At 35.5% G+C, this 27766-nt stretch overlaps 1 protein-coding gene across 3 annotated transcripts in view; it reads right to left on the reverse strand.

The window, feature by feature from the left end:
- The window catches only part of RNF145 (ring finger protein 145), a 76187-nt gene that overhangs the window by 18976 nt on the left and 29445 nt on the right, over positions 1-27766 (reverse strand). For all 3 annotated transcript variants that reach the window (XM_077137558.1, XM_077137557.1, XM_077137556.1), the window contains exons 4-6: positions 7619-7710; positions 3284-3519; positions 298-473 (exon numbers count right to left, since the gene is read on the reverse strand). In XM_077137558.1, coding sequence (XP_076993673.1) covers positions 298-473; positions 3284-3519; positions 7619-7710 — 504 coding nt within the window. The remainder of the gene's footprint in view (positions 1-297; positions 474-3283; positions 3520-7618; positions 7711-27766) is intronic.

A 27766-nucleotide genomic window follows, 5' to 3' on the forward strand; every position in this document is an offset into this window, starting at 1 on the left:
ATTTTAATAACATATCTTTACCTTATTTACCCAATAATATAAATGAAAAACTATTATTAAAATTTGTTATTATCTTTCCACAAATCATTTGCTATACCTTTGGTCATACCGCAGTTAAATATACTACTGTAATATTAGCACCTCCCTGCACTGCTAGACCTGAAAGAAAATCCTATGTTACTAAATAAATTAGTGTAATGTGACCGATAGGAAAAATTTTCAAAATTTATTAGTTGTAGATCAAAATTTTATCTTTCTGTGGTTATATATATAGTAGCATATGCTCATGTTAATTACCTTGTCAGAAAAAGGAAAAGAAGCCTTTCACGTGATGCAGGCTGATCTCGAGTACTAAAATAGGAGTAAATCTGAAGAGCAAATAAGACAAGCCAGAAAACCATGAAAAGAACAGGAACTACCAGTTGATTCCACAGGGACATTCCCAAAGCTAGAAGGCCATACACCTCCACTACCTAAACAAGAAAATAAGATTAAATCACTTTATATATGAAAACACTTTCTATCTCTTCAAACACACTTAAAAGAATTTAGTGTACAGTATTTCAACGGAAATTCAGCTAAATTCCTTTAAATTTAGCTCTATACATAATAAATAGCACATAATAAAACTTACTGATTTTATTTTAATTTATTTTTTTAGGTGCATGGTCCAGAAATCAAACCCGGGACCCCTGCATGGAAGGCGGGCATTCTACCACCACCACCCTGTGCACCCTGATTCTATTTTATTATTAACACCTGAAAAACACTCATATGATTACAACTCCAAATTGTCCTAATAGTTTAGGGATAAGGTCACATTCAGAGTAGAATTAGTAAGTGCGACACATAATGAACCGTAACGCTCGGTCACTTATGAGCAAAATCTAATATGTCCTCAAATGTAGTTTGAGGAGTTTGATAAACACCCGTATCTAGTCATAATCATCAGGACCAGCATGAATGATATGAGGCTGCTTAAGGGGCTAGAAAATGAGAAATGTAAAAATGAAGACTTTTTCAGGATTTATTCAGGAATGTCACAGATGAGAAAGAGATTTAAAGGAAGACAAAATTTAATCACTGGAGAGGTTTACTCTATGCAGGGCAAAGACAGTTAACAAGTCTTCTTCCCCAGAAAAATCATTTCTCCTTGCTCATGTGCTTATCAAGCAATGACTCTCAGATATTTGGTTTGCCAAGTGCATTAACACCAGGAAAAGGGTATCTCTAAAAAAGGCTTATTAATCTATTATAAATTAATAAATAAGCTGTCTAGTTTATATCAATCTCTTATAAAACTGACTAGCAGGAATCAATTCCAGAATCTGATGAAATCCAAGGGCATAGATGTAACCAAGTTTCTGGAGTTACTAAGCCAGGGACCAAACCCTAGTAACACAACAAGGTTCTGCCAAGGAGCCTACAAAACTCTAAACTAAGCAGCCAGCTTGGTCTTGCTGGAATATGTGATACCAGAATATTTCAATCAACTCAAATTTCTTTTCTGACTAAGTCAGAAAGAAGTTTTATTTTCAGATTCCTAATTAATATCTATGCCTACGGAGATAATAAATATCAGAGATCTTTTAAGCTTTAAGTTAAAATACGTTGACCTGCAAGTTATTCACAATTTTAAAATTTTCACCTGTAAAGCAAAAACTTGGGAACAATTTATTCACAATTAACCTCTTGTTTCCACCCCCAATAAAAAAATGTTAAAAGAAAAAGAGAATTGCCCAACTAGCTACAAAATTATTAGGAGCATACTGATCACTGGGAGGTGGGGAGTACTTGTCCTCCTTTTCATTAAAGCAACAGACCACTCTTCTATCCAGTTCTTTTCAGGTCACATAATTGTATGATCTATGATTTATTTTCAACCACTGCATCCACTGATACATGAATCTATAATAACCAAGAGGTAAACATAACAACTGAAAAATGACAAAGGAATTTTCCTTACGGTTATTAATCATTTAAATTCAATAAATATTTATGAATATTACTGTCCATCACAAACTGAGATAGAGCCAAAAGATTAAATTCAAAGAAAAAATATACATCTTAAATTTAATCTGTCATCCTTACTTTGAAAACAACTACAGCCTTTTCTTTGTAAAGGAACTCTTCACTCAAGAGTGTAAAAATAACCTCCTCTTTTTGGGAAGACCTACTTCCTGGAAAACCAGCCAAGTGAATTGCTGCGTAAGATGAAGAAAATAGAATCAGGCTAAGGCCAAGACCTTAGGGAGATTTTTCTGGAAGATCTTCTGGAGCAACAAGGGATTGCTTCCCTTAGTAGTATCAGTTTGGTTAATCTGAGAGCTTCCTGTACCTTAATACTGTATCATATACAGAGGCCAAAAGGTAGAGGAGAATGCTCATTTTAACAATCTTTTTACATCCATGTCAGTTTTAAGATTTTATATACTGAAATGTAATTATTAATGAAATTAGTGGGAATATTTCTCTCAGATCTCTATTGCTTACGTCTGAAAGTAATCTGTTTTAGAGCAAAGACTGAAAAAAAAAAGGAGGAAGGAAACTGGACTCTAAGAAGCATACTATGCTGGCAAAGCCAGTTCAAGTACTGTATCTAAATGAAATCCATAATACTAAAGTCCAGAACTATTTAATTTTTGGCTTAAGTAAATTAGGCAAGCATAGGGAAGGAAAAGTACTCATACTAAGACTATAACCAAAAGAAAAGTTAGGATCTGACTTCTAGGTTTTCAATTCTTTATCACATTTTTAACACATACTGGACATTTATGATCTGTCTGGCATTGCACTAGGGGCTTCCCACACACTAACTGATTCAAATTTCATAGCAACCCTATGAGGAAGATACAATTGCTATTATTAGCTCCATTTTACAGATGAGTGAGGTTAAGTGAATATCCAAAGGTTACATACACATCTAGAAAACAGCATCAAGATGTTCTTGATGTCTCTAGATGCCTCTAGAGAATCCCTTCACTTGACCACTTCTCAACAGAACTTCGTAATACAGAATCTCAGATGCTTCTAACTGGGTTGAAAACAACTATACTTTGAAATTGTAACACAGGATGTTACCATGACTATGATTGTGAAATAAAAACAAACTAGGGTACAAGGGTGGTTCAGTGGTAGAATGCTCGCCTTTCAAGCAGGAGACCCAGGTTCAATTCCCGGACCACACACCTAAAAACAAACAAACAAAAAAACCCACTAAACCTTTAATGTACTTGTTACTTATAAAGTATTTTATCTACTTGCACCTGGTTGTCAGTCTTACCTGAACCAATTCTCTGTATGCAGACTTAGCGAGGTTATAAGGTACTAAAAGATTAGACCCAAGAAAATAGAGAACTTCCAATGCAGTAAAAATCATAGCGAATTTGTTGATGATAACAATAGTCTCCAGGGGAACAAGGCAGAGTCTTGCTAGCAGAGGAAGCATGTGTGCTGAAAAGAGCCAAATCTGCTTTGTTTTCATGACACAGGAGCATAAAGTACACACCACCAACTGACCTAAAAGGGACAGAAGAATGCACTCAAATTATGAGCATTTAGTACCCTCGAAATGAAAACAAGCAAAAAGCACTGTAAGATGAAGACTTTACTGTAAATCAGCAAGGCCTGCTTTTGAAGAAGTCTAAGTAGATCAATTGGATAGTATTATTTTAAGCCAAATTTCACTTCATCTACCTATAATTACATACTCATCTAGTCTATCAATTTTGCATAACAATTCCCTAGGACTGATTATTTAAAAAGCAGCATAAATCCCCACTAATTTTCATTATATTCCAGGTGGCCTGTGTAATACAGAGAAAGTTTTAAAGAAAGTCAATAAGGATTATAATAATGCAGTTACAAATGCTTATATCTGTTGTTATATAAAGCTTCTTTTCCAAAAGATGTAAAAAGATTTAACTGTTCAAGTATATAGTGAAAGCATAAAATCTAAGAGAGATATGATTACTTGTTCAAGATCATATTCCAACAACATTTGCTCTGAGGATTTCCATCATTAGTTTCTTTTACAGGGCCATACAGCAATTTTCTAAATGACTCAATCCTGAAACTTAAACTCTGCAAAGTTAAAATAACAAATTCTTCTCACAAGGAACTGCACATGATTATTACAGAAAAGAAATTTGAAGAAAAGGAAAAATTCAGTCTCTATAATCCCATTACACAAAGGTACCACTGTTAACAACTGGGGTCGTTTAAAAGAAGCGCTGCATGTAAAACCTTAGCTTTGTGTCTGAAGTTTACTAAGTGTTCAATAAAAGTTGGCTGTTCATATTATTTGCACCTGTGCTGGTTTGAAAGGATTTCTCTACCATACAAAAGCCATGTTTTAATCCCAATCAATCCTGTGGGAGCAAAGTTTCTTCTAATCCCTATCAGCACAATAGGCTGGAAATCTGATTAGGTTATCTCCAGGAGATATAATTCAATCAATTGTGGATATTAAGCTTAATTAGATGGAGATGTGTCTCCATCATTCTACGTGGGTCTTGGTTAGTCAGGATCCTATAAAAGAGGAGATATTTTTTAAGAGAGTGCTTTTTTGAGAATGCCGCAGAACCATAAAGCAGACAGTCCACTACTCAGTGATTTTTGGAGATAAAAAAGGAAAACGCCTCCTGGGGAGCTTCATGAAGCAAGAGGCCTGGAGAGAAAGCCAGCGGATGCCACCAGGTTTGCCATGTGCCCTTCCAGCTGAGAGAAAAATGCTGTATATCATCAGCCTTCTTGAACCAAGGTATCTTTCCCTGGATGCTTTAGATTGGACATTTCTATAGACTTGTTTTAATTGGGGCATTTTCTTCCTTGGAACTGTAAACCTTGCATCTTATTAAATTCCCCTTTTTAAAAGCCATTCTGTTTCTGGTATATTGCATTCTGCCAGCAAGCAAACTAGAACAGCATGCTTCCTAATTTTTTCCTATGCACATGAATATACACAAATGTTTCATATAAAGGGCATCATAGTGTTACCAGCTTTTGTCATTTAACACTACATATCTTCTCACATTAATAAATAAATATACATAGTTTTAATGGTTGTGTGGTATATTATGTTGAATGTATGTGATGTAACATCACTCTTTGGCTGTTTCTAAATAGTTCATAATTATACAATGCTTTGTATGAATAAGCTTGGAGGCTTACAAGTGTTGTAAAAAAAAACTACTTGAATTACATTTCCTAAAATTTCCATAGGCTAAATTCTTAGTAGAATTATTGAAACCTTTGTAGAATCTTATATATTGCCCTAGGTATTCTTTAGGATTGGCTACTGAACAGTTTTGGTTGGGGTTTGGCAAGTTATGACAAGTAGCAATGTCTAACTGAAGCTTGTGGAAGAGTGACCTCCAGAGTAGTCTCTCGATTCTTTTGAACTCTCTGAGCCACTGATACCGTATTAATTATACTTCTTTTCCCCCTTTTGGTAAGGATGGAATTGTTGATACCATGGTGCCAGGGCTGGATTCATCTCTGGGAGTTATCTCCCATGCTGCCAGGGAGACTTTCACCTTTGGATGTCATGTCCCATGTAGGGGGGTGGGCAATGATTTCACTTACCGAGTTGGGCTTAGAGGGAGCGAGGCCACATATGAGCAACAAAAGAGGTCCTCCAGAAGTAATTATTAGGCATATCCATGTAGGCTAAGCTTCTCCGCTACCTACATAAGCTTCAAATGGGTAAGCCTCAAGATCAAGAGCTTAGCTTATTGATTTGGGTGTCCCTAATGTTTGAAACAGTTTCAGGGGATTCACTGGTGATAAAGTTTAATAGTTCCATATTTTTTCTCCCATCCCTCAAGGGACTTTGCCAATACTTTTTTATTATCCTACTTAATATATTCTAGGATGTATCCAGGTATTACATTAAGCTATACAGGATTAAATACCCTCAATCTTATTCTGGGCTCCCTGTGTTTCAGTTGTTCAAATGAGCTATCCAGACAGGCTGAGTTGCTGCTGTCTTTTAAAATCCATTCTATGGAGATTAGTTCTCCTCCTGCTCCTAGACAAAATCTAAAGCAAGTCCCATAACTTTTCTAGTCTCCCTTAGGATAAAAATGTCCATCTAATAATAATAAAAATTTTAAAACTGATTTAGAGTTGAGGCTCTTCCTTACTCTAGTTCAGGCCTGCTATAGGGATATAGGCAGGAAGCCTGAAATTGGAAAAAAGAGTGGAGACGTTGCAGTAGGACTTGTCCTCTTTTTCCCTGGCTTACCCAAGATTGGGGAAGGCGGAGAGGAAGGAAGGAGGAAAATTCTTACTTGACCTGTACTCTTATGATGATCTGATGGTGGTGCTCTTAGGACTTAGGGTATTGACTTCCTCTCTCCTGGGCACTTTTATAGGCTTTTTTGAGATTGTTCCAATCACTGTAGATCTCTCACTTACAGTACCCTTGAAGCTTGCATGTACCCTTCTCTGGCTGTTTTTGGTTCTTTCCTCTGCTCCCGGGAATCTGGAAATTCAGTCCCTGTTAGGATTGTTTTATTCCTCTAAGGGGCCCCCTTGGACAGGACTTAAAATCCTATAGACACTCTTGGGGATCTCATCTAGTCCACAGAAAACTCACATCCTTCTCCTCCACAAATGAAAGATACAAAAGAATCCTACAAGGCATTTTCACTGCACAGTCAGAAACTCAACACCCACTCAGCCTAATGCCAGCCTTTTAGATCAGAGTAGAACTATAATATGAGCCATCTATGAAATTAAAAATTTTCTAGTAAACAACTTTTATTTAACCCATTTGCCCCAAATATGTAAAAAAAAAAAAACAAAAACTCTATAAGAGACATTTTTTTTTTGTACTAAGTCTTTGAAATTGGGTATGTATTTTATACTCAGAGCATACCTTAATTTGAACTAGACACTTAGGAAGTTCTCAATAGACACATGTGACTGGTTCTGTATGGTAAAACTTTAGCTTTTCAGGACTGAGTCAGACACTTGTCCACAGTAACCTTCGGGCCAGAGGAGATGTTCCAAGTTTTCCAAGTGGTTCACTACTGAACTCTCTAATCATGAAGGAATGGGGAAGCACTTTTGAGAAAATAGCTCTCTCTGATAAAATTCTCCTTCAATATCCAATGCCAGATTTTTAATACCCTCTAACATAGGTGAATTTAAGAGTTATAAAACAGATTTTCTCTTACTTCTTTTTCTATAATTGCCTGGGACATCACCCATGATATTTCTGGAAATTTTATTTTTACCTCACTGCTGGGGTGATGGCTTTCCACAACAATAAATTTAAGATATTATACATTTTATTTTAATTTTACCAAGTAAAAAATTGGCTTTATTTAAAAATTAAACTTTCCAAAAACTTAAGATAATCTCTAAAAAAAACCAAAACAAAAAAACAACCAACCAACTATGGGCTATGTATAATGTGATTATAAATGTGTAAAATAAGAAACATTATGAACAGGGAAAAAAGACTAAGAAACTACAACACTCAACAATGGCTACATTTGGAAAAGTTACCATGAATAGCTGAGTTTCCAATTTTTCTCAAATAAGGACACAACAATTTTACAGACTGGTTATTTTCTATCTATACCTTTAACTCTTCTAGAATACCTACCTATTAAGGCTGTGGTAAACCGATTCATGGAGAGAGGTTCTAAATACATTGGTCCTTCATAGGCAGACTCCAGTTCACTCCTAACATAGTCCCTAAATACGTAAAATGAAAAGAAAGCATTAGAGACATTCCTAGCACATGGGGAGAAGAAAAGCAGCTAAAGTGCAATATTCCTACGAAAGTACATTATGTTAGGAACATCTAATTCCACATCTATACATTGGAAGAACTTAGGGATAAAGAATTAAATAAGAATTGGCCTTCATCTCCGTCCATGCTATGGAAAGAGAGAATTTACTGAAACTGAATTTTCCTCTGCAGAGAAGGCAGCCAAACCTCTATTTTGAGAGATTCTCTTCCAATGGCCTTTAAAAATATTTTCTGACCAAAAAAAAAGCCAAGTGAGATGCTAACTCTCAACACCACTAATGAACTAATTGATAATACTAATTTTACACTAAATTCCCCTCTTCGGACTTTCCTCCATTACCATATCCCCAGACCTGCTTTTCCCAGAGTTGTGTCTTCAGTTATATTTCACTGTACACAGGTAAAAATCACAAACTAGTTAGAAAATTAACTTACAGAAAGACAATCTTTAAAAATGGTCATTTTCAACTGTACAGGGAGTCTATGATGAGAATTATAATATTTAAGTAGGCTATATATTTATTTTGAAACAAATTTTAGATCAAAGATTCCTTTTTAAATTTCATTCATTTTACATGTGATAACTGAGAAATAATTTAAGTTGTAACCAGAGTGTCTTTGTACTCTGAGAAAACAGCTTTTCAAGGGAATTTGTGAGAAACACAGAAGGGAACAGTAACACTGAAAGACACTTATGAGATTGAAGAAAATAAATTTGTGTACATAAAGTCTTTCTCTTTTTTCAACTGTTGAATGCCTCACTCATAGAACTTTAAAACAGTTTGAAACAATTTTTAATATTTCTAAACAAACTCATATTGCTGTATTTAGTTTTTCCATAAATCCACTTCTGCCTAGACAATTTTTTTTTGTCATAGAACAGCCAAACAAGGACTAGCCCTTACATAATCATCTAAGAAAGTATCAAAATTAAAAACCAAAATAAAATTGTTACTGGAATGCAAACAGTTTTAGGAACAATTATAAAAATTAGTATGAACTAAGTTCCATGGGTGATTTAGCAATTATCCTCTATCACTTATATTTCTAACACATGATGTATTTATATTCTTTCTAATGAAAGAAAAAAACAAATTCTCAAAAGGAATGATTTAATGCACTGGCTTTCAACCAGGGGAGATTCTCTCTTCCAGAGAGTATCTAGCATTGTCTAGAGACATTTTTGGTTGTCACAACTGGAGAAGAGGGATGCTACTTGCATCTAGTGAGTAGAGGCCAAGGATGTTGCTAAACATTCTACAATACACAGGATAATCCCCACAATAAAGAAGTATTTGGACCAAAATGACACCCATGTCACCTATTTTTTAAACTGTTTTATTCACACACCATACAATCCATCCAACATGTACAATCAATGGCTCTCATTTTAATTATAGAGTTGTGCTTTCATCACTACAATCAATTTTAGAACATTTTGCTCCCCCCCCCAAAAAAATTTCCTACCCATTCTAACCCCCTATTATTGACACCTAACATTCATATGGTAACTTTATTGCAATTGATGGAAGAATATTAAAACAGACCAGTAACTTTCAGTTTGCATTAGGGGTATTTTCCCCTGTATTTCACCCTATTAATAATTCCTTTATTTTAGTTCATGGAAGAACATTCCTAACATTTGTACTATTAACCACTTTCATCGGCTGTAACAGGGTTCACTATCTTATACGGTCCCACTTCCTTCCCTCTAGCTTTTCTTCTAGTGACATACACAACCCAAAACTTCCCCTTTCAGCTACAATCACAAATTAAATACGATTCAGTGCTGTTAATTATACTCACAAAAATGTGCTGCCATCATCCCTATCCATTTCTAAACATTTACAATTAACCTTATTAAAAATTCTGTACAAATTAAATATCAGCTCCCCTTTCTCTACCCTCATTCTATTTCTCTGATAACCTATATTCTAGATATTAACTCCATTAGTTTGCTCACTGTATTTTAGTTCATATTGATACTCATGTCATTTTGACACAGGCTGAAAAACCCTGTTTTAATGTAAAGAGAAACAAATGCTACAGGGGCAATCTGTATATAATTATCTGGCTACCACAGGTAACCACTAATGTAATTTTTATATAATTTTAGGACAGAAAGCTAAAGCATCAAAGAATTTTAAAGTTTAAAAGAAAACATACACAAATATAAATACCATTTATACTTACAGAGTCTTTGAAGATACCATTAAAGAAATAAATTTGTGCTTTAAAGAGATATAACTCTGAGTACCAGTACTACCTAGGCCCCTAAAGTCCAGTAATTTCTTTTTGGTCAAAGCATATCCCTTTCCAACAGATGCAGTTAAAAAGAGGGCCAGAGTCAACACACAGAGACAGAAAACAGACAGGTGATTGTTGGGAACTTAGGAAAATGGGAATTAACTGCTTAATGATTACATGCTATATTTCAGAGTGTTGGAAATATTTTGGAATTAGATAGAGGCAGTGGTTGCACAACACTGTGATGTACTAAATGCCACGAATAGTTCATAGTGATAATGGTTAATTTTATGTTATGTAAATTTCACCTCAATGTAAAAGGGAGACAGCCATAAAAAAGAATGAAGTTCTAATACATGCAACAACATGGGGGAACCCTGAAGACAGTATGATTCTACTTAAATGAAATATTAAGAATAAATTCAGAGACAGAAGTAGATTAGAGGTTACCTAATTTAAGGGGAAGCAGAAATGGGCAGTTACTGCTTAACAGGTAAAGATTTCTGTTTCAGGTGATGAAAACAGCTTTAGTAGTTGAAGGCAATGATGGTAACACAATTAAAAATAATACCAGTGAACTATACACTTGAAAATGGTTAAAACGGCAAATTTTATGTTATAAAAACATAAGGGGAGGGGGTATAGAGGAGCAGCTAAAAGAGCTTTATTTCCAAAGGGAAAAGTCAAAAGGTGCCCAAAAAGGACCTCAGCCCCAAGGGGCCATCTCAGTTAGTGGATAACGGTACAGATTACAGAGGTGGATTTCCTGTCATATTTTTCTTCCCATTTGGTTCTGTCATATTATTACTGTTTTAAAGTATAACTCAGCAACTCAACATTATTCTGGAATTTTGTACTGCTAAGACATTCATACATTGTTCTCTATTATTTCAAGGGCTCCTTCAACTTTCTTTCTCTTTCTTTCGTCTCTTACCATAAGTTCTGATTGCACATAAAAAAACTCCTAAAGAAAGTTAACATTTTTCTGTCCTTTATTCCCCTCAAAAAGATTTTATTATGTATATAATATGTTGCTAGCAATCTGGTAGGCTCTGTGAATACTGGAGTAAACAAGATAGACACAATCCCTCCATCATGAAGCTTACAAATAAGGAGGGGAGACACAGTTACCCTAACAATATTTAATTACATTTGTGGTAAGTACTGCAAGAAAAAATATAGGATGCTGTGAAGGCTTTCAAAGTTTTTTAAAGGATTTTATTTTTACGTTCAGACCTCTATTATAAATGTTATTTATCTTTTCATTCCTTTCACTTCTAGGTGCTTCCTTTTTCATTTAGCTTTTACCTAGCCTTTTATTTCTTGTATTTTAAGTATCATTTTACCTTTCATTCTTACAGAGTTATTATAAAAGGTTTTAATTTAACTATTTCCTTTCCTTTTATCCTACCCCATACCTTTGTATTCTCAACTCTTCTCTTAACTTTCTGATATTTTTCATGATTTTCCTTTTAATTCTTTTTCACTCTCTCTGTATTCTTCATTATTCTGTAATTTAAGATTACAGGACATCAAGGGAGGTCTGCACTCCAGAGAATAAATGATCAACCTTCAGGTCATGCGAACATCCCAACGTTAAGCAGTTTCCTCCCATGAGCTCTCTTTTTATATCCTGCTCTGGGACCCTAGGAATAACTCTCTCCTTAACATGTACTCTCCCCTACTACAGTCCAACCAAATTCTTGGTATTAGTCATTCAGTTACTGAAATTCCTTAAGACCTTAGATCTTCTCCTCCACTCAACTATTCTCTCAAGATAGTTCTCCAGACCCAAACTCACTAGGATGGCTAAGAATGTTAAAAAGTGGAAATAACAAGTGTTGTAAAAGATATGGAGAAATCAGAACCCTTGTGCACTGTCCGTGGTGATGTAAAAAGGTGTAGTCACTGTGAACAGTATATGGCAATTCCTCAAAGAGTTAAACATAGAGTTACCATATGACCTGACAATTCTATTCTTAGGTATACACCCAAAGAAACTGAAACAGGGACTTACATGGATTCTTGCACACCAATATCACAGCAACATTACTCACAATAGCTAAAAGCTGGAAACAATTCAAATGTCCAACAACAGATGAATGGATAAACAAAATTTGGTGTACATACACAACCGAATAATATTCCGCTGTAAAAAGGTATGAAGTTCTGATACATGCAACAACATGGGTGAACCTTTAAGACATTATGCTGATGATATAAGCAAGGCACATAAGGACAAATACAGTATGACTTAATATATATGAAAAATCTAGTAATAGCAAATTCATAGAGACAGAAAGTAGATTTTTACTAGGAGATAGGGGTAAGAGGAGAAGGGAGAGTTATTGCTTAGTGGGGTGGGTATATGGGCACTAAATAAAAGCGTAATGAATATTCTAACAATGAGGATCATAATAGCAAAAACAAAACATTGCTAATTCTCCAATAAGCCCTACCTCAAATAAAGGCAACCAGTCCCAGAGAGTCTCCACACCACAGCCTACAGAAAGCCAACTCTGGACCAGGTGAGCTCACACTGCCAGACACAAGCAGGACTTTCATGGAGCTTACTAGCCACTACTGAGCTGTCCCTTCTGAAAGGAGGATCTGGACACTGCCTCCCCAATTGTAGAGAACTAAAGTAAGGATCAATGTGAATGAAGATCTCTGTATCTTAGAAATGTACAACTTCAGGGTGTCTCATGCTGGCAATGACAATCTTTAGTTAATCAGATGCCAAAGAATGGGTCATTCACAATTAAAATATAAGACTCAATAAAAAAAAAATTAAGAAGGATCCAAACAAGGAATTACCAAAGGGCTATGCATCATTTTAAGCCAAAAATTAGTTAATCTGAGGCAAGAACCCTGAAATTCGAATTTTAAACAAAATGTTATAACTATTTTAAAACTAAAACAGATGAGATGTTCAAGGCGAATATTATGAAGTTTCAATTTAGAAAACTTACATGGTAAAATGCAGAGATTGTCAGAAACAAGAATTCCTGCCACTTAAATTAAATCTTTAATGATTATTAATAATAAATGATTAAATCTTTGCCTTCCTAAAACCTCTTTACATTCGTGCAATTTGTGAAATGCTGATAATCAATCCTAATAAGCTAAACTCTTTGAAAATCAAGTTATATAGTCACCTCTGATAGTCACTACTCCTTTGACTGAAACTGTCTGGGACATAAGAAATGTGTAAAATGTATGAAAACGGCCACAAGAATGGCCTGCCATTTAAAAATGCTTGCTGAAAATTAAACAACTGAAACAACAAAAACCTTGGCGTGGACTACTTCACCAACTAATTAAAGACCTTTTACTTATAAATGCCTTTTATCCAATAAATCTGACTCAGTCACTTGATAACCTAGGAACAATCTGTACATTCTAGCCACTTACCTGAAGTTTCCAAACAAGTTAAAATTCCTAAGAAAGCTAAAGTATTATTACACAGAATGAAGGGCAAGCCTTCTACGTTATCTTTTCAATATGCGCAAACAGAAAGCACTACTCAATGTTAGAGATCCTAGATATTGAGATATTCAAATACAATACCTGTTTAATTACTGAAATTTAACTATCCCACCTCTTTCTTCATCTACCTTCTGGCCCCTTATTTAGTATTTGGGTCTGATAATATTCAGAAGAAGAAAACTTGTCAAACTCTGAAATATATCAACTTTATTTCTGTCAAAAGTTTAATATATGAATGATAAAATTCACTTTAACAATTTCTTCTCATCTATGGCAGTGGTTCTCAACAAAGGATAATCTTGTCCCCTAGGGAATAACACCTGCCAATGTCTGGAGATTTTTTTTTTTTTGGTTGACATAACGGTGGGGAGAGGGTACCAGTGGAATCTAATGGGTAGAGGCAGTGGTGCTGCTAATACCCTATAGTACACAGGTTAGGCCCCACGACAAAGACTTATCTGGTCTCAAATGCTAATATTCTCAAGGCTAAGAAACCCTGATCTGTAGTTTTGAATTCTACAAGCTTTCATAAGATGGAAAGCCAGCTATCTGAATTTTACACATAAGTAACTTTTGGAAGTGATATACGTTTGAAACCATACTTACATGTTCAAGAGTCAGAGTGGAAAGAGTATTACTTTCATCTTTTGAAACAGTTCTATTAGGGCTCTTAATTCAGGTCACACAGATAAAAACTGATGTATTGGTTCAGAAATCCGACAATAAAATAATGGATTTTAGAATATTTGAGCTTAAAACTTTTAGAGAAAAAACACAACTGTGGCTGTGAACCACTCACAGTGGTCACATCAGTCTGCAGCACTATCCTTTTCTTGCGTTGTTCTGGGTGGTCTCAACATTAAAGCAGGATTGGTACTAAATACATTCCTTTCATTACTCAAAATGAAAAGCATAATTTAGTAATTTTAAGAGTTAAAGAAAGTGACATTTATCAAATTCTAATGAAATCAATTAGAATATCAATAGTAAATGTTTATACTACACTGACTGGATTTTTTAATGTTTAATTCTTTTGAAATGTAAACAATGTTCTTTCTATGGACATATTTTAAGTAAAATTTTATTTATTTAAGGACAGTCAGCTTCGTTATGTAATTTCTGAAATTATGGGAACACAGAAATCCAGCTTTTCACGAGGTTAAGGAGTTTTCTATTTAAAAAGTTAATATTTGCAAATGTCTTTCAATAGTCAGTATTTGAAACTCCAAATTAATGATTAATGTACCCTAGAAAAGCCATGTTTTAATCCTGATCTATCTTGTGGAGGCAGCTGTTTTAATTCCTATTCAGCACTGTAGATTGGAAGCTTGATTAGATAACATCCACAGAGATGTGATACACCCAACTGTGGGTTTTAACCTTTGATTAGAGTGAGATGTGACTCCACCCATTCTAGGTGAATCTTAATTAGTTTACTGGAATTCTTTAAAAGAGGAAACACTGGAAAAAGCTACAGAGCTATGGGAGCCACAGAGCCCACACAGTCACAGACCTTTGAAGATGAAGAAGGAAAACGCTCCCAGGGGAGCTTCCTGAAACAAGAAGCTCGGAGAGAAAGCTAGCAGACATTTCCATGTTCACCATGTGCCTTTCTAGTTGAGAAAGAAACTCTGAATGTCACTGGCCTTCTTGAACCAAGGTATCTTTCCCTGAATGTCTTAGCTTGGACATTTCTATAGCCTTTCTTTAATCTGGACATTTTCAGAGGCTCAGAACCGTAAACTTGCAACTTAATAAATTCCCTTTTTTAAAAGCCATTCCATTTCTGGTATATCACATTCTGGCAGCTTGCAAATTAAAACAGACATATTTTAAGCAAGCTTTTATTCATTTAAGGATAATCAGCTTCATTGTGTGATTTCTTGAATTATGGGAACACAGATGCAGCTTTTCAAGAATTTTAAATAGAATTTTCTATTTAAAAAGTTAATATTTGCAAATATTTTTCAACAGTCAGTTTTTGAAATACCAAATTAATCATTAAAGCTATACAAATATTGATTCTCCTCCTCAGGTCCATACTACACTCTGCCTTGATAGAACTACACTGTGTCAAGTTGCAAACCTAAGAACACAATGATTAGCAGGATTAAAAACTTTCTGTAAAAGATTTCCATACAAAAACTCTGAGCAGTATTAAAAACTTGTGACACTAATAATAAAAAATATATATAATAAAAATATATATTCTTACCATTTATAACATTGAATTTAAAAAAAACTACAATTAACATAGATTCAAGTGAGACTTGGAACTAAGTTCCCTTTTAAGAAACAGAGCTAAAGCATGAGGAATATAAAGTAAGACAAATACTAAGTAAGTGTCCAGCAAAAAGGTAATTTGGAGTAAAAATTCCCAATTTCAAATTTATTACAAAGTTACTGTAACCAAAACACTATGATGCTGGCATAAGGCTAGACATATAGATCAACCGAGAATCTAGAAATAAACCTTCACATTTAGGGTCAACTGATTTTTGACAAGGGTGCGAAGATTGGTTAATGGGGAAAGAACAATAGTCTTTTAACAAATGGTGCTAGGCACTTGACAAAAACATGAAGTTGGACACCTATCTCACATGATACACAAAAATTAGTTCAAAATGGATCAAAGATCTAAACGTCAAGAACCAAAACTATTTAAAACTCTTAGAAGAAAACAGGACTCACTATGTGACCTGAGATTGAGCAATGATTTCGTAGACATGACATTGAAAGCACAAGCATAAAAAGAAAAAAAGATATAAACTGGACTTCATTAAAATTTAAAAATTTGTGCAGCAAAGGATACTACCAAAGAAGTAAAAAGACACCATGGTGAATGCAAATAACACCACTGAATTGTATATTTAAAATGGGGAATTTATAGTGTATGTTACCACAATAAAAATTTTTTTTTTAATTGAAAAGACAGCTTAAAAAATGGGAACAAGCTTTGCAAATCATTTATTTGATAAGCAATCTGTATCTAGAATGTATAAAGAATTCCTAAACCCAATAATAAAAAGACAACCTAATTTAAAAGCAGGCAAATGATTCAGAAGATATCTAAATAGTCAATGAGAACATGAAGAAATGCTTGATATAATCAGCCATCAAGGAAATACAAATCAAAACCACAATGAAATATTATTCCACATTCAGTAGTACGGTTATAATAAAAAAGACAAGCGTTGGTGGGGATGTAGAAAAATAAGAATTCTCATACACTAAGCGTGGAAATGTATAATATATAATGGTGTGACTACACTTTGGAAATCTAGCAGTTACTCAAAAGGTTAAACTTAGATCTAGGAACTCCGCTTTGGAATATATACCCAAGAGAAATGAAAACATATGCCACATAAAAACTAGAAATAAATGTACATAGCAGCATTATGAACAGCCCAAAAGTGGAAACAACCCAAATGTCCACTGACTAATGAATAAATAAAATGTTTATGCAATGGAATATTATTTGGCTATAAAAGCTTTGATACATGCCACAACATGAATGAACCTTGAAAACATCATGCTAAGAAGTCAGTCACAAAGGACAATACGTTACAGTTTCATTTTTATGAAATGTCTAGAACAGGCAAATCCACAGAGAGAAAACAGATTGGTGTCTAGGCAGTGGGGATGGGATAGTGCAAAACGTAACATTGATGGATATGGGGTTTAGCTCTGTAATGATGAAAATATTCTAAAATCAACTGGGGCAATGGCTGCCCAATTCTGTGAATACATTAAAAAACAATGGACTTCCGGAGAAGATGGCGGCTTAGTAAGATGTGCGGATCTTAGTTTCTCCTCCAGGACAGCTACTAGGGGAGAAGAAACGATACAGAACAGCTCCCAAAGTCACGACAGAGACAAAAAAGACAGTGTACCCCATCCTGGAACGACTGGCTGGCTGAGAGAACCCGCTCTGGTGAGATCGCCAAGGGACGCGGGCTTCACCGGGCGGGGCGGCAAGCGGCCGGAGTCACTCCCTTCCCCCTCCCCGGGCCGGCTGGGAGAATTGGACAGGCGGTCCCCTCAAACAGTGGCGGCTGGCGCCCACACCACGCGCAGCCCCCCGGACCAACTGAGAAAATTGGATCGGAAATCCCCAGGCCGCGGAGAACGGTGACGGGGGTGGGGGCCCCTTCCAAACCCGTGACTCCCTGGGAACGTGCACTCTCCCGGGTGGGCCGCTGCGGCTGGCGCCCTTCCGCCAAGCTTGGCGCCCCGGGCCGACTAGGAAATTCGGACGGGCACTTTCCCGGGCTGCGGCAGCCAGCGACCCTCCCCGCGTACGGACCCCGGGCCGGCTGGCACTCTTCCAAGCCGCTTTGGCTAGCAAACCTCCCGGACGGCGAGAGTTTTCCAAAGTTAAAGGTCCCACAGTACCTTTTATTGGTGGGGCCCGCAGACAAACGTGTGCCACGAGCGCCACCTACTGGGCAGGATAAGAAAAACAGAACCCAGAGATTTCACAGAAAAATCTTACAACCTTGTTGGGTCCGACACCCAGGGAAATCTGACTAAATGCCCAGACGCCAGCAGCAGAAGATAACTGTCCACGCTCAGAAGATTGAGAATATGGCCCAGTCAAAGGAACAAACCAATAGTTCAAATGAGATACAAGAACTGAGACAACTAATGCTGAATATACAAACAGAAATGGAAAACTTCTTCAAAAATGAAATCGATAAATTGAGGGAGGACATGAAGAGGACATGGGCTGAACATAAAGAAGAAACAGAAAAACTGAAAAAACAAATCACAGAACTTATGGAAGTGAAGAATAAAGTAGAAAAGATGGAAAAAACAATGGATACCTACAATGATAGATTTAAAGAGACAGAAGATAGAATTAGTGATTTGGAGGATGGAACATCTGAATTCCAAAAAGAAACAGAAACTATCCGGAAAAGAATGGAAAAATTTGAACAGGGTATCAGGGAACTCCAGGACAATATGAACTGCACAAATATACGTGTTATGGGTGTCCCAGAAGGAGAAGAGAAGGGAAAAGGAGGAGAAAAACTAATGGAAGAAATTATCACTGAAAATTTCCCAACTCTTAGGAAAGACCTAAAATTACAGATCCAAGAAGTGCAGCGCACCCCAAAGAGATTAGACCCAAATAGGCGTTCCCCAAGACACTTACTAGTTAGAATGTCAGAGGTCAAAGAGAAAGAGAGGATCTTGAAAGCAGCAAGAGAAAAACAATCCATCACATACAAGGGAAACCCAATAAGACTATGTGTACATTTCTCAGCAGAAACCACGGAAGCTAGAAGACAGTGGGATGATATATTTAAAATACTAAAAGAGAAAAACTGCCAACCAAGACTCCTATATCCAGCAAAATTATCCTTCAAAAATGAGGGAGAAATTAAAACATTCTCAGAAAAAAAGTCACTGAGAGAATTTGTGACCAAGAGACCAGCTCTGCAGGAAATACTAAAGGGAGCACTACAGTCAGATACAAAAAGACAGAAGAGAGAGGTATGGAGAAGAGTGTAGAAAGAAGGAAAATCAGATATGATATATATAATACAAAAGGCAAAATGTTAGAGGAAAATATTATCCAAACAGTAATAACACTAAATGCAAATGGACTGAATTCCCCAATCAAAAGACATAGATTGGCAGAATGGATTAAAAAACAGGATCCTTCTATATGCTGTCTACAGGAAACACATCTTAGACCCAAAGATAAACATCGGTTGAAAGTGAAAGGTTGGGAAAAGATATTTCATGCAAATAACAACCAGAAAAGAGCAGGAGTGGCTACACTAATATCCAACAAATTAGACTTCAAATGTAAAGCAGTTAAAAGAGACAAAGAAGGACACTATATACTAATAAAAGGAACAATTAAACAAGAAGACATAACAATCATAAATATTTACGCACCGAACCAGAATGCCCCAAAATATGTGAGGAATACACTGCAAACACTGAAAAGGGAAATAGACTCATATACCATAATAGTTGGAGACTTCAACTCACCACTCTCATCAATGGACAGAACATCTAGACAGAGGATCAATAAAGAAATAGAGAATCTGAATATTACTATAAATGAGCTAGACTTAACAGACATTTATAGGACATTACATCCCACAACAGCAGGATACACCTTTTTCTCAAGTGCTCATGGATCATTCTCAAAGATAGACTATATGCTGGGTCACAAAGCAAGTCTTAACAAATTTAAAAATATTGAAATCATACACAACACTTTCTCGGATCATAAAGGAATGAAGTTGGAAATCAATAATAGGCGGAGTGCCAGAAAATTCACAAATACGTGGAGGCTTAACAACACACTCCTAAACAACGAGTGGGTCAAAGAAGAAATTGCTAGAGAAATTAGCAAATACCTTGAGGTGAATGAAAATGAAAACACAACATATCAAAACTTATGGGACGCAGCAAAGGTAGTGCTAAGAGGGAAATTTATTGCCCTAAATGCCTATATCAGAAAAGAAGAAAAGGCAAAAATGCAGGAATTAACCATCCACTTGGAAGAACTGGAGAAAGAAAAGCAAACTAATCCCAAAGCAAGCAAAAGGAAAGAAATAAATGAAATTGAAAACATGAAAACAATAGAGAAAATCAATAAGGCCAGAAGTTGGTTCTATGAGAAAATCAGTAAGATTGATGGGCCCTTAGCAAGATTGACAAAAAGAAAAAGAGAGAGGATGCAAATAAATAAGATCAGAAATGGAAGAGGAGACATAATTACTGACCTCACAGAAATAAAGGAGGTAATAACACGATACTATGAACAACTTTACGCTAATAAATACAACAATTTAGAGGAAATGGACGGGTTCCTGGAAAGACATGAACAACCAACTTTGACTCAAGAAGACATAGATGACCTCAACAAACCAATCACAAGTAAAGAAATTGAATCAGTCATTCAAAAGCTTCCTAAAAAGAAAAGTCCAGGACCAGACGGCTTCACATCTGAATTCTATCAAACATTCCAGAAAGAATTAGTACCAACTCTTCTCAAACTCTTCAAAAAAATCGAAGCGGAGGGAAAACTACCTAATTCATTCTATGAAGCCAACATCCCCCTCATACCAAAACCAGGCAAAGATATTACAAAAAAAGAAAACTACAGGCCAATCTCTCTAATGAATATAGATGCAAAAATCCTCAATAAAATTCTAGCAAATCATATCCAACAACACATTAAAAGAATTATACATCATGACCAAGTAGGATTCATCCCAGGTATGCAAGGATGGTTCAACATAAGAAAATCAATTAATGTAATACACCATATCAACAAATCAAAGCAGAAAAATCACATGATCATCTCAATTGATGCAGAGAAGGCATTTGACAAGATTCAACATCCTTTCCTGTTGAAAACACTTCAAAGGATAGGAATACAAGGGAACTTCCTTAAAATGATAGAGAGAATATATGATATGAAAAACCCACAGCTAATATCATCCTCAATGGGGAAAATTGAAAACTTTCCCCCTAAGATCAGGAACAAGACAAGGATGTCCACTATCACCACTATTATTCAACATTGTGTTGGAAGTTCTAGCCAGAGCAATTAGACAAGAAAAAGAAATACAAAGCATCAAAATAGGAAAGGAAGAAGTAAAACTATCACTGTTTGCAGACGATATGATACTATACGTCGAAAACCCGGAAAAATCCACAACAAAACTACTAGAGCTAATAAATGAGTACAGCAAAGTAGCAGGTTACAAGATCAACATTCAAAAATCTGTAGCATTTCTATACACTAGCAATGAACAAGCGGAGGGGGAAATCAAGAAACGAATCCCATTTACAACTGCAACTAAAAGAATAAAATACCTAGGAATAAATTTAACTAAAAAGACAAAAAACCTATATAAAGAAAACTACAAAAAACTGCTAAAAGAAATCACAGAAGACCTAAATAGATGGAAGGGCATACCGTGTTCATGGATTGGAAGACCAAATATAGTTAAGATGTCAATCCTACCTAAATTGATTTACAGATTCAATGCAATTCCAGTCAAAATCCCAACAACTTATTTTTCAGAAATAGAAAAACCAATAAGCAAATTTATCTGGAAGGGCAGGGTGCCCCGAATTGCTAAAAACATCTTGAGGAAAAAAAACGAGGCTGGAGGTCTTGCACTGCCTGACTTTAAGGCATATTATGAAGCCACAGTGGTCAAAACAGCATGGTATTGGCATAAAGATAGATATATCGACCAATGGAATCGAACAGAGTGCTCAAATATAGACCCTCTCATCTATGGACATTTGATCTTTGATAAGGCAGTCAAGCCAACTCACCTGGGACAGAACAGTCTCTTCAACAAATGGTGCCTAGAGAACTGGATATCCATATGCAAAAGAATGAAAGAAGACCCATATCTCACACCCTACACAAAAGTTAACTCAAAATGGATCAAAGATATAAACATTAGGTCTAAGACCATAAAACAGTTAGAGGAAAATGTAGGGAGATATCTTATGAATCTTACAACTGGAGGCAGTTTTATGGACCGTAAACCTAAAGCAAGAGCACTGAAGAAGGAAATAAATAAATGGGAACTCCTCAAAATTAAACACTTTTGTGCATCAAAGAACTTCATCAAGAAAGTAGAAAGACAGCCTACACAATGGGAATCAATATTTGGAAACGACATATCAGATAAAGGTCTAGTATCCAGAATTTATAATGAGATTGTTCAACTCAACAACAAAAAGACAGCCAACCCAATTACAAAATGGGAAAAAGACTTGAATAGACACCTCTCAGAAGAGGAAATACAAATGGCCAAAAGGCACATGAAGAGATGCTCAATGTCCCTGGCCATTAGAGAAATGCCAATCAAAACCACAATGAGATATCATCTCACACCCACCAGAATGGCCATTATCAACAAAACAGAAAATGGCAAGTGTTGGAGAGGATGCGGTGAAAGAGGCACACTTATCCACTGTTGGTGGGAATGTCAAATGGTGCAACCACTGTGGAAGGCAGTTTGGCGGTTCCTCAAAAAGCTGAATATAGAATTGCCATACGACCGAGCAATACCATTGCTGGGAATCTACTCAAAGGAATTAAGGGCAAAAACTCAAACGGACATTTGCACACCAATGTTTATAGCAGCGTTATTTACAATTCCAAAGAGATGGAAACAGCCAAAATGTCCAGCAACAGAAGAGTGGCTAAACAAACTGTGGTATATACATACGATGGAATATTATGCAGCTTTAAGGCAGGATAAACTTATGAAGCATGTAATAACATGGATGGACCTAGAGAACATTATGCTGAGTGAGTCTAGCCAAAAACTAAAAAACAAATACTGTATGGTCCCAATGATGTGAATCGACACTCGAGAATAAACTTGGAATATGTCATTGGTAACAGAGTTCAGAAGGAGTTAGAAACAGGGTAAGATAATGGGTAATTGGAGCTGATGGGATACAGACTGTGCAATAGGATTAGATACAAAAACTCAAAAATGGACAGCATAATAATACCTAATTGTAAAGTAATCATGTTAAAACACTGAATGAAGCTGCATCCGAGCTATAGGTTTTTGTTTTGTTTTGTTTTGTTCTTACTATTATTACTTTTATTTTTTTTCTCTATATTAACATTCTGTATCTTTTTCGGTTATATTGCTAGTTCTTCTAAACTGCTGCATATGTACTAAGAAACGATGATCATGCATCTATGTGATGATGTTAAGAATTACTGATTGCATATGTAGAATGGTATGATTTCTAAAAAAAAAAAAAAAAAAAAATGGACAGCACAATACTACCTAATTGTAATGTAATTATGTTAAAACACTGAATGAAGCTGCATCTGAGCTATAGTTGTTGTTTTTTCTTATATATTTTTGTATTTTTTATTTTTTTCTCTACATTATCATTTTATTTCTTTTTCTGTTGTCTTGCTATTTCTTTTTCTAAATCGATGCATATGTACTAAGAAATGATGATCATACATCTATGTGATGATATTAAGAATTACTGATTGCATATGTAGAATGGAATGATTTCCAAATGTTGTGCTAGTTAATTTTTTTTAATTAATAAAAAAAAAACCAATGAACTCTATGTTCTAAATGTTATATGTATTATATCTCAATAAGGCTGTTATTTAAAAAAGATACTTGGCTATAAAGCTGACACATGAAATCCCAAACATACTTTCAAAAAAAAACTAAAAGCTTCAACCTCAATATTTTATAAATGTGACATATTCAAACCTCAATATTCATTAAATATTGAATATACGAATAATTCAAAGACAGCACATCTTTGCTAACCGTTTGTGCAACAGTACTATCAAGTATAAATTATAAGAAAGAGAATAGTGAAATATGTAAAATCTTAAAACTTGTTAATCTGATATCAAAACAAGCCCCATAAAATATTCTTACTTTATAGTTTCAAAGAAGTAACTTGCCAAGATAAAATATTTACCAAGTAAGAAAACGATTTCACAGCCAGTCTCATTCTAAAACTAATTTTCTTTCCACTAACTATACCATCTCCCTAAGAAGACTAAATTAGGAATCAGAAAACCTAGATTTAAGTTAAAACCTAGGATCTGTCCTTTTGTAGGGTTTACCCATTTCAGTTTTTAAATCTGTAAATCCCCCAAAAAAGTTGTAATAAGGATCAAAATGATATAAAGAATGGGAAGTGTTTATTGCACAGTGTAAAACTGTATTACAAATGTTTTTAGATTTTTTTGTAATTAAGAGGCTTTATTTTTAGAGCAATTTTAGATTTCCAGAAAATTGAACACAGAATATAAAGTTTTCACAAACCTCACTCTCTCCTGCTCATTTTTCCCTATTATTTTTTTAACTTTTAAAAAAATTGTATAGTATAATATATATACAAAGTAAAGAAACAAAAAAGCAATAGTTTACAAAGCAGTCTTCAACAAGGGGTTACAGGACAGATCTCAGAGTATGTCATGGGCTACAAACGATCCTCTAGTATTTTTCCTTCTAGCTGCTCCAGAATATAGGAGGCTAGAGGGCTTAAATACTTTATCATCACAATTGACTTTTTTGTGTGTGAACAATAACATATATTCAAAAAAGTTACAAATTTCAAAGCACAGCACCATAATTAGTTGTAGAGCATATTTCAGAGTTTGACACGGGTTACAATTTCACAATTTTACGTGTTTACTTCTAGCTGTTCTAAAGTACTGGAGACTAAAAGAAATATCAATTTAATGATTCAGCATTCATATTCATTTGTTAAGTCCTATCTTCTAGGTATAATTCCACCATCACCTTTGATCTTTCCATACTTCTCTATAGGGGTTGCTGGACTATGGCAATTCTAAATTTTTGTTATTGGAAGGGTCTGTCACTAATATGGGGTAGGGAGATGGAACAATCTGATGTTCTGGAGAGGCGGGGCTAGGTTTCAGGACTTATCTGGGACCAGGGACCCATCTGGAGATTGTTGGTTTCTGGAAAGCTACTCTAGCGCCTTGGATCCTTGTGGAATCTTATATATTGCCCTAGGTGTTCTTTTGCATTGGCTGGAATGGTCCTGGTCGGGGGTTGGAAGGTTATGATAGGTAGTAAGATCCATCTGAACCTTGTCTGAAGCTTGTGTTTAAGAGCAACCTCTTGACTCTATTTGAACTCTCTCTGTCACTGATACTTTATTAATTACACTTCTTTTCCCCCTTTCAGTCAAGATGGAATTGTTGATCCCATGGTGCCAGGTCTGGATTCATCCCTGGGAGTCATCTCTCACGTCGCCAGGGAGACTTTCACCCCTGGATGTCATGGCTTATGTAGGGGGGGGAGGACAATGATTTCACTTGCAGAGCTGGGCTTAGAGAGATTGAGGCCACATTTGAGCAACAACAGAGGCCCTCCAGAAGTAACTCTTAGGCATGCCTACAGGTAAGCTGAGCTTTGCTACCTACATAAGCTTCACAGGAGTAGGCCTCGTGATCGAGGGCAGGGCCTATTGATTTGGGTATCCCTAAAGTTTGACACAGTATCAGGGAATTTCCTGATGGTAAGGTTTAATAATTCCAAAGCCCTTCTCCCCTCCCTCGGTGGACTTTGCCAATAATTTTTTATTATCTGCTTAATACACTCTAGGATGTTTCCAGGCATTACAATAATCTATACAGGATTAAAGGATCTATCTCTTATTCTGTGCTTCCAGTGTTTCAATTGTTCAAATGAGCTATACAGATAGGTTGAATTAGATTATACACTACAAAAAATTTCAGTTTCAGATCAAATAAACCTTTCTTCTATTGGTCTCAAAGAGTATGTGCAGTTTTAAAATACAGACATTGTCTTCCTTATCCCTATATACAATTGTTTTTATTGTTTAAAACAAGTTAGATTTTTTAGTAATAAAAACAAATTTTCAACATTAGGAAAAAACCTCCTCATATATTAAACATTGAAACTGCCACAGGAAGAATGGCTAGGCATTATTAGGGTTCCCTTTTTCCTTACAGACAACAGAATTTGTTGTCACTTTCTAGAGAGAAAAGCCTGAATATTAGTAGTATACATAAAAATAAAGCCACATGGTTTCAGCTATCGCTACACCACAAAACTGTACGGAAACTGAAAAACTATGGAGGAAAGAATAGGTTCACATTTTTCAACCAGAATTGTAGTAACTGTTAAAAAGAAAAAATGAAGAGGCAACAATTTTAAAAGCTCTGTCTCCAATAAAACTTTCCTGATGAGTATTGAATTCCTATCAACTCTAAAAAGCTGCCTTTATGTAGCTACACTATGAACCACTATTGATGAAGACTAATAACAAAGCCATCAGACAAGACACTGCTGCATAATAGTGATATGACCTAAGGACGTTAAAACTCACCGAACACTAACTTTGTCAGAAATTGTTCTAACAGCTTTACATCCTTTACTTTATTGAATCTTCAAAAAGCACTATATTATCCCCATTTTACAGGTAAGAAAATACAGCTCAGAAAGATAAGTGTGCTCAAGGGTACAGAACCAGTAGGTAAGGAACCTGAAATCTCAGTTTTGATCCAACATTCACTCATCCATCCAAATCTAACTGAATGCCTCTCAGGTTCTCAGACACTCATTTACAGACAAAAACGATGACTCCAGAGCCCATACCCAGACCAATATATTTTACTGCAAAGATATGATTTCTGTTTTAAAATGAATACATAAAGATGGGGAAGTGTATCCACTTCAAGCTTGAGCTGAGATTCAAAGGTGTCTGGGTAAGGAGACAAGAACAGATTGTGTAAGAGTTTTTGGGCTAATAATACTATGCTGGAAAGGACATCATGTTGTCTGCGTTAGTACTGGCTTCTATACTTCTGGTCTCAACTGTATGAAGAGATGCTTAAATTGTTTCCATAAAGAAGTGAGTATAAGACAGTGACATACTTCTGGGTAATACAAAATCAGGAGGGTTACTGCCTCCACTTTTGAGTTACACACAGCGTGATTTTAACATTGTAAGAATTACAAAAAAATGCAGCCCTATTTTGGCATCTCCAAATTTTGCAACTTTGACATCAGAAGACACCCTAGGCAAGAACAGTGGCAGAAATTAAAGAGAAAGAAACCAATCTCCAGGAACCATTTTGAGCAGAGGAAATGAACTAAGCAGATACAGAAGAGATGAGGGTAAGAAGACTGAGTTTCTGGGAAAACATAGGGACTTTCAGAAATAACTGAACGAAACACATTAAGGAGGATGGAGGCTCTGCTTCAATAAGAGGCCAACAACCAGAAACTGTTTACAGTTAATACAAGTTATTTGATTCCTTATACCACTGAAGTAGTGAGAACTGGAATATCTAAAAAAACCAAAAGAAACAGAATATTGAGATCTATCTCTGGATGGTATAATTTCAGGTGACTGTCACTACCTTTAAATTTTCTATACATTCCAAAAATTATCTACAACGTATTAGTTCATAATCAGAAAAATATGAGTTTTTAAAAGTTAACTATTCAATTCTAATAATGTAAAAATGAAATGCTATTTCTAAGATTAAATTTCAAGTCTACACTAAATTCTGTTATTCAAACCTCTTATTACAAAATTAAATTTCTTACATATGTAACTGACTTTCTTATCAGAATTCAGAGTATATTTTTAACAAATACAATTTTTAAAAAATAAGGAAATCTGAGTTTCAAAGGGAGTTATATTCCCCCAATATAGGTATTGTGCCATTATATTTATAGTGCTACTTTTGGTTCACCTTAT

Source organism: Tamandua tetradactyla, chromosome 20 (genome assembly GCF_023851605.1).
Source record: "Tamandua tetradactyla isolate mTamTet1 chromosome 20, mTamTet1.pri, whole genome shotgun sequence".
NCBI lineage: Eukaryota > Metazoa > Chordata > Mammalia > Pilosa > Myrmecophagidae > Tamandua > Tamandua tetradactyla.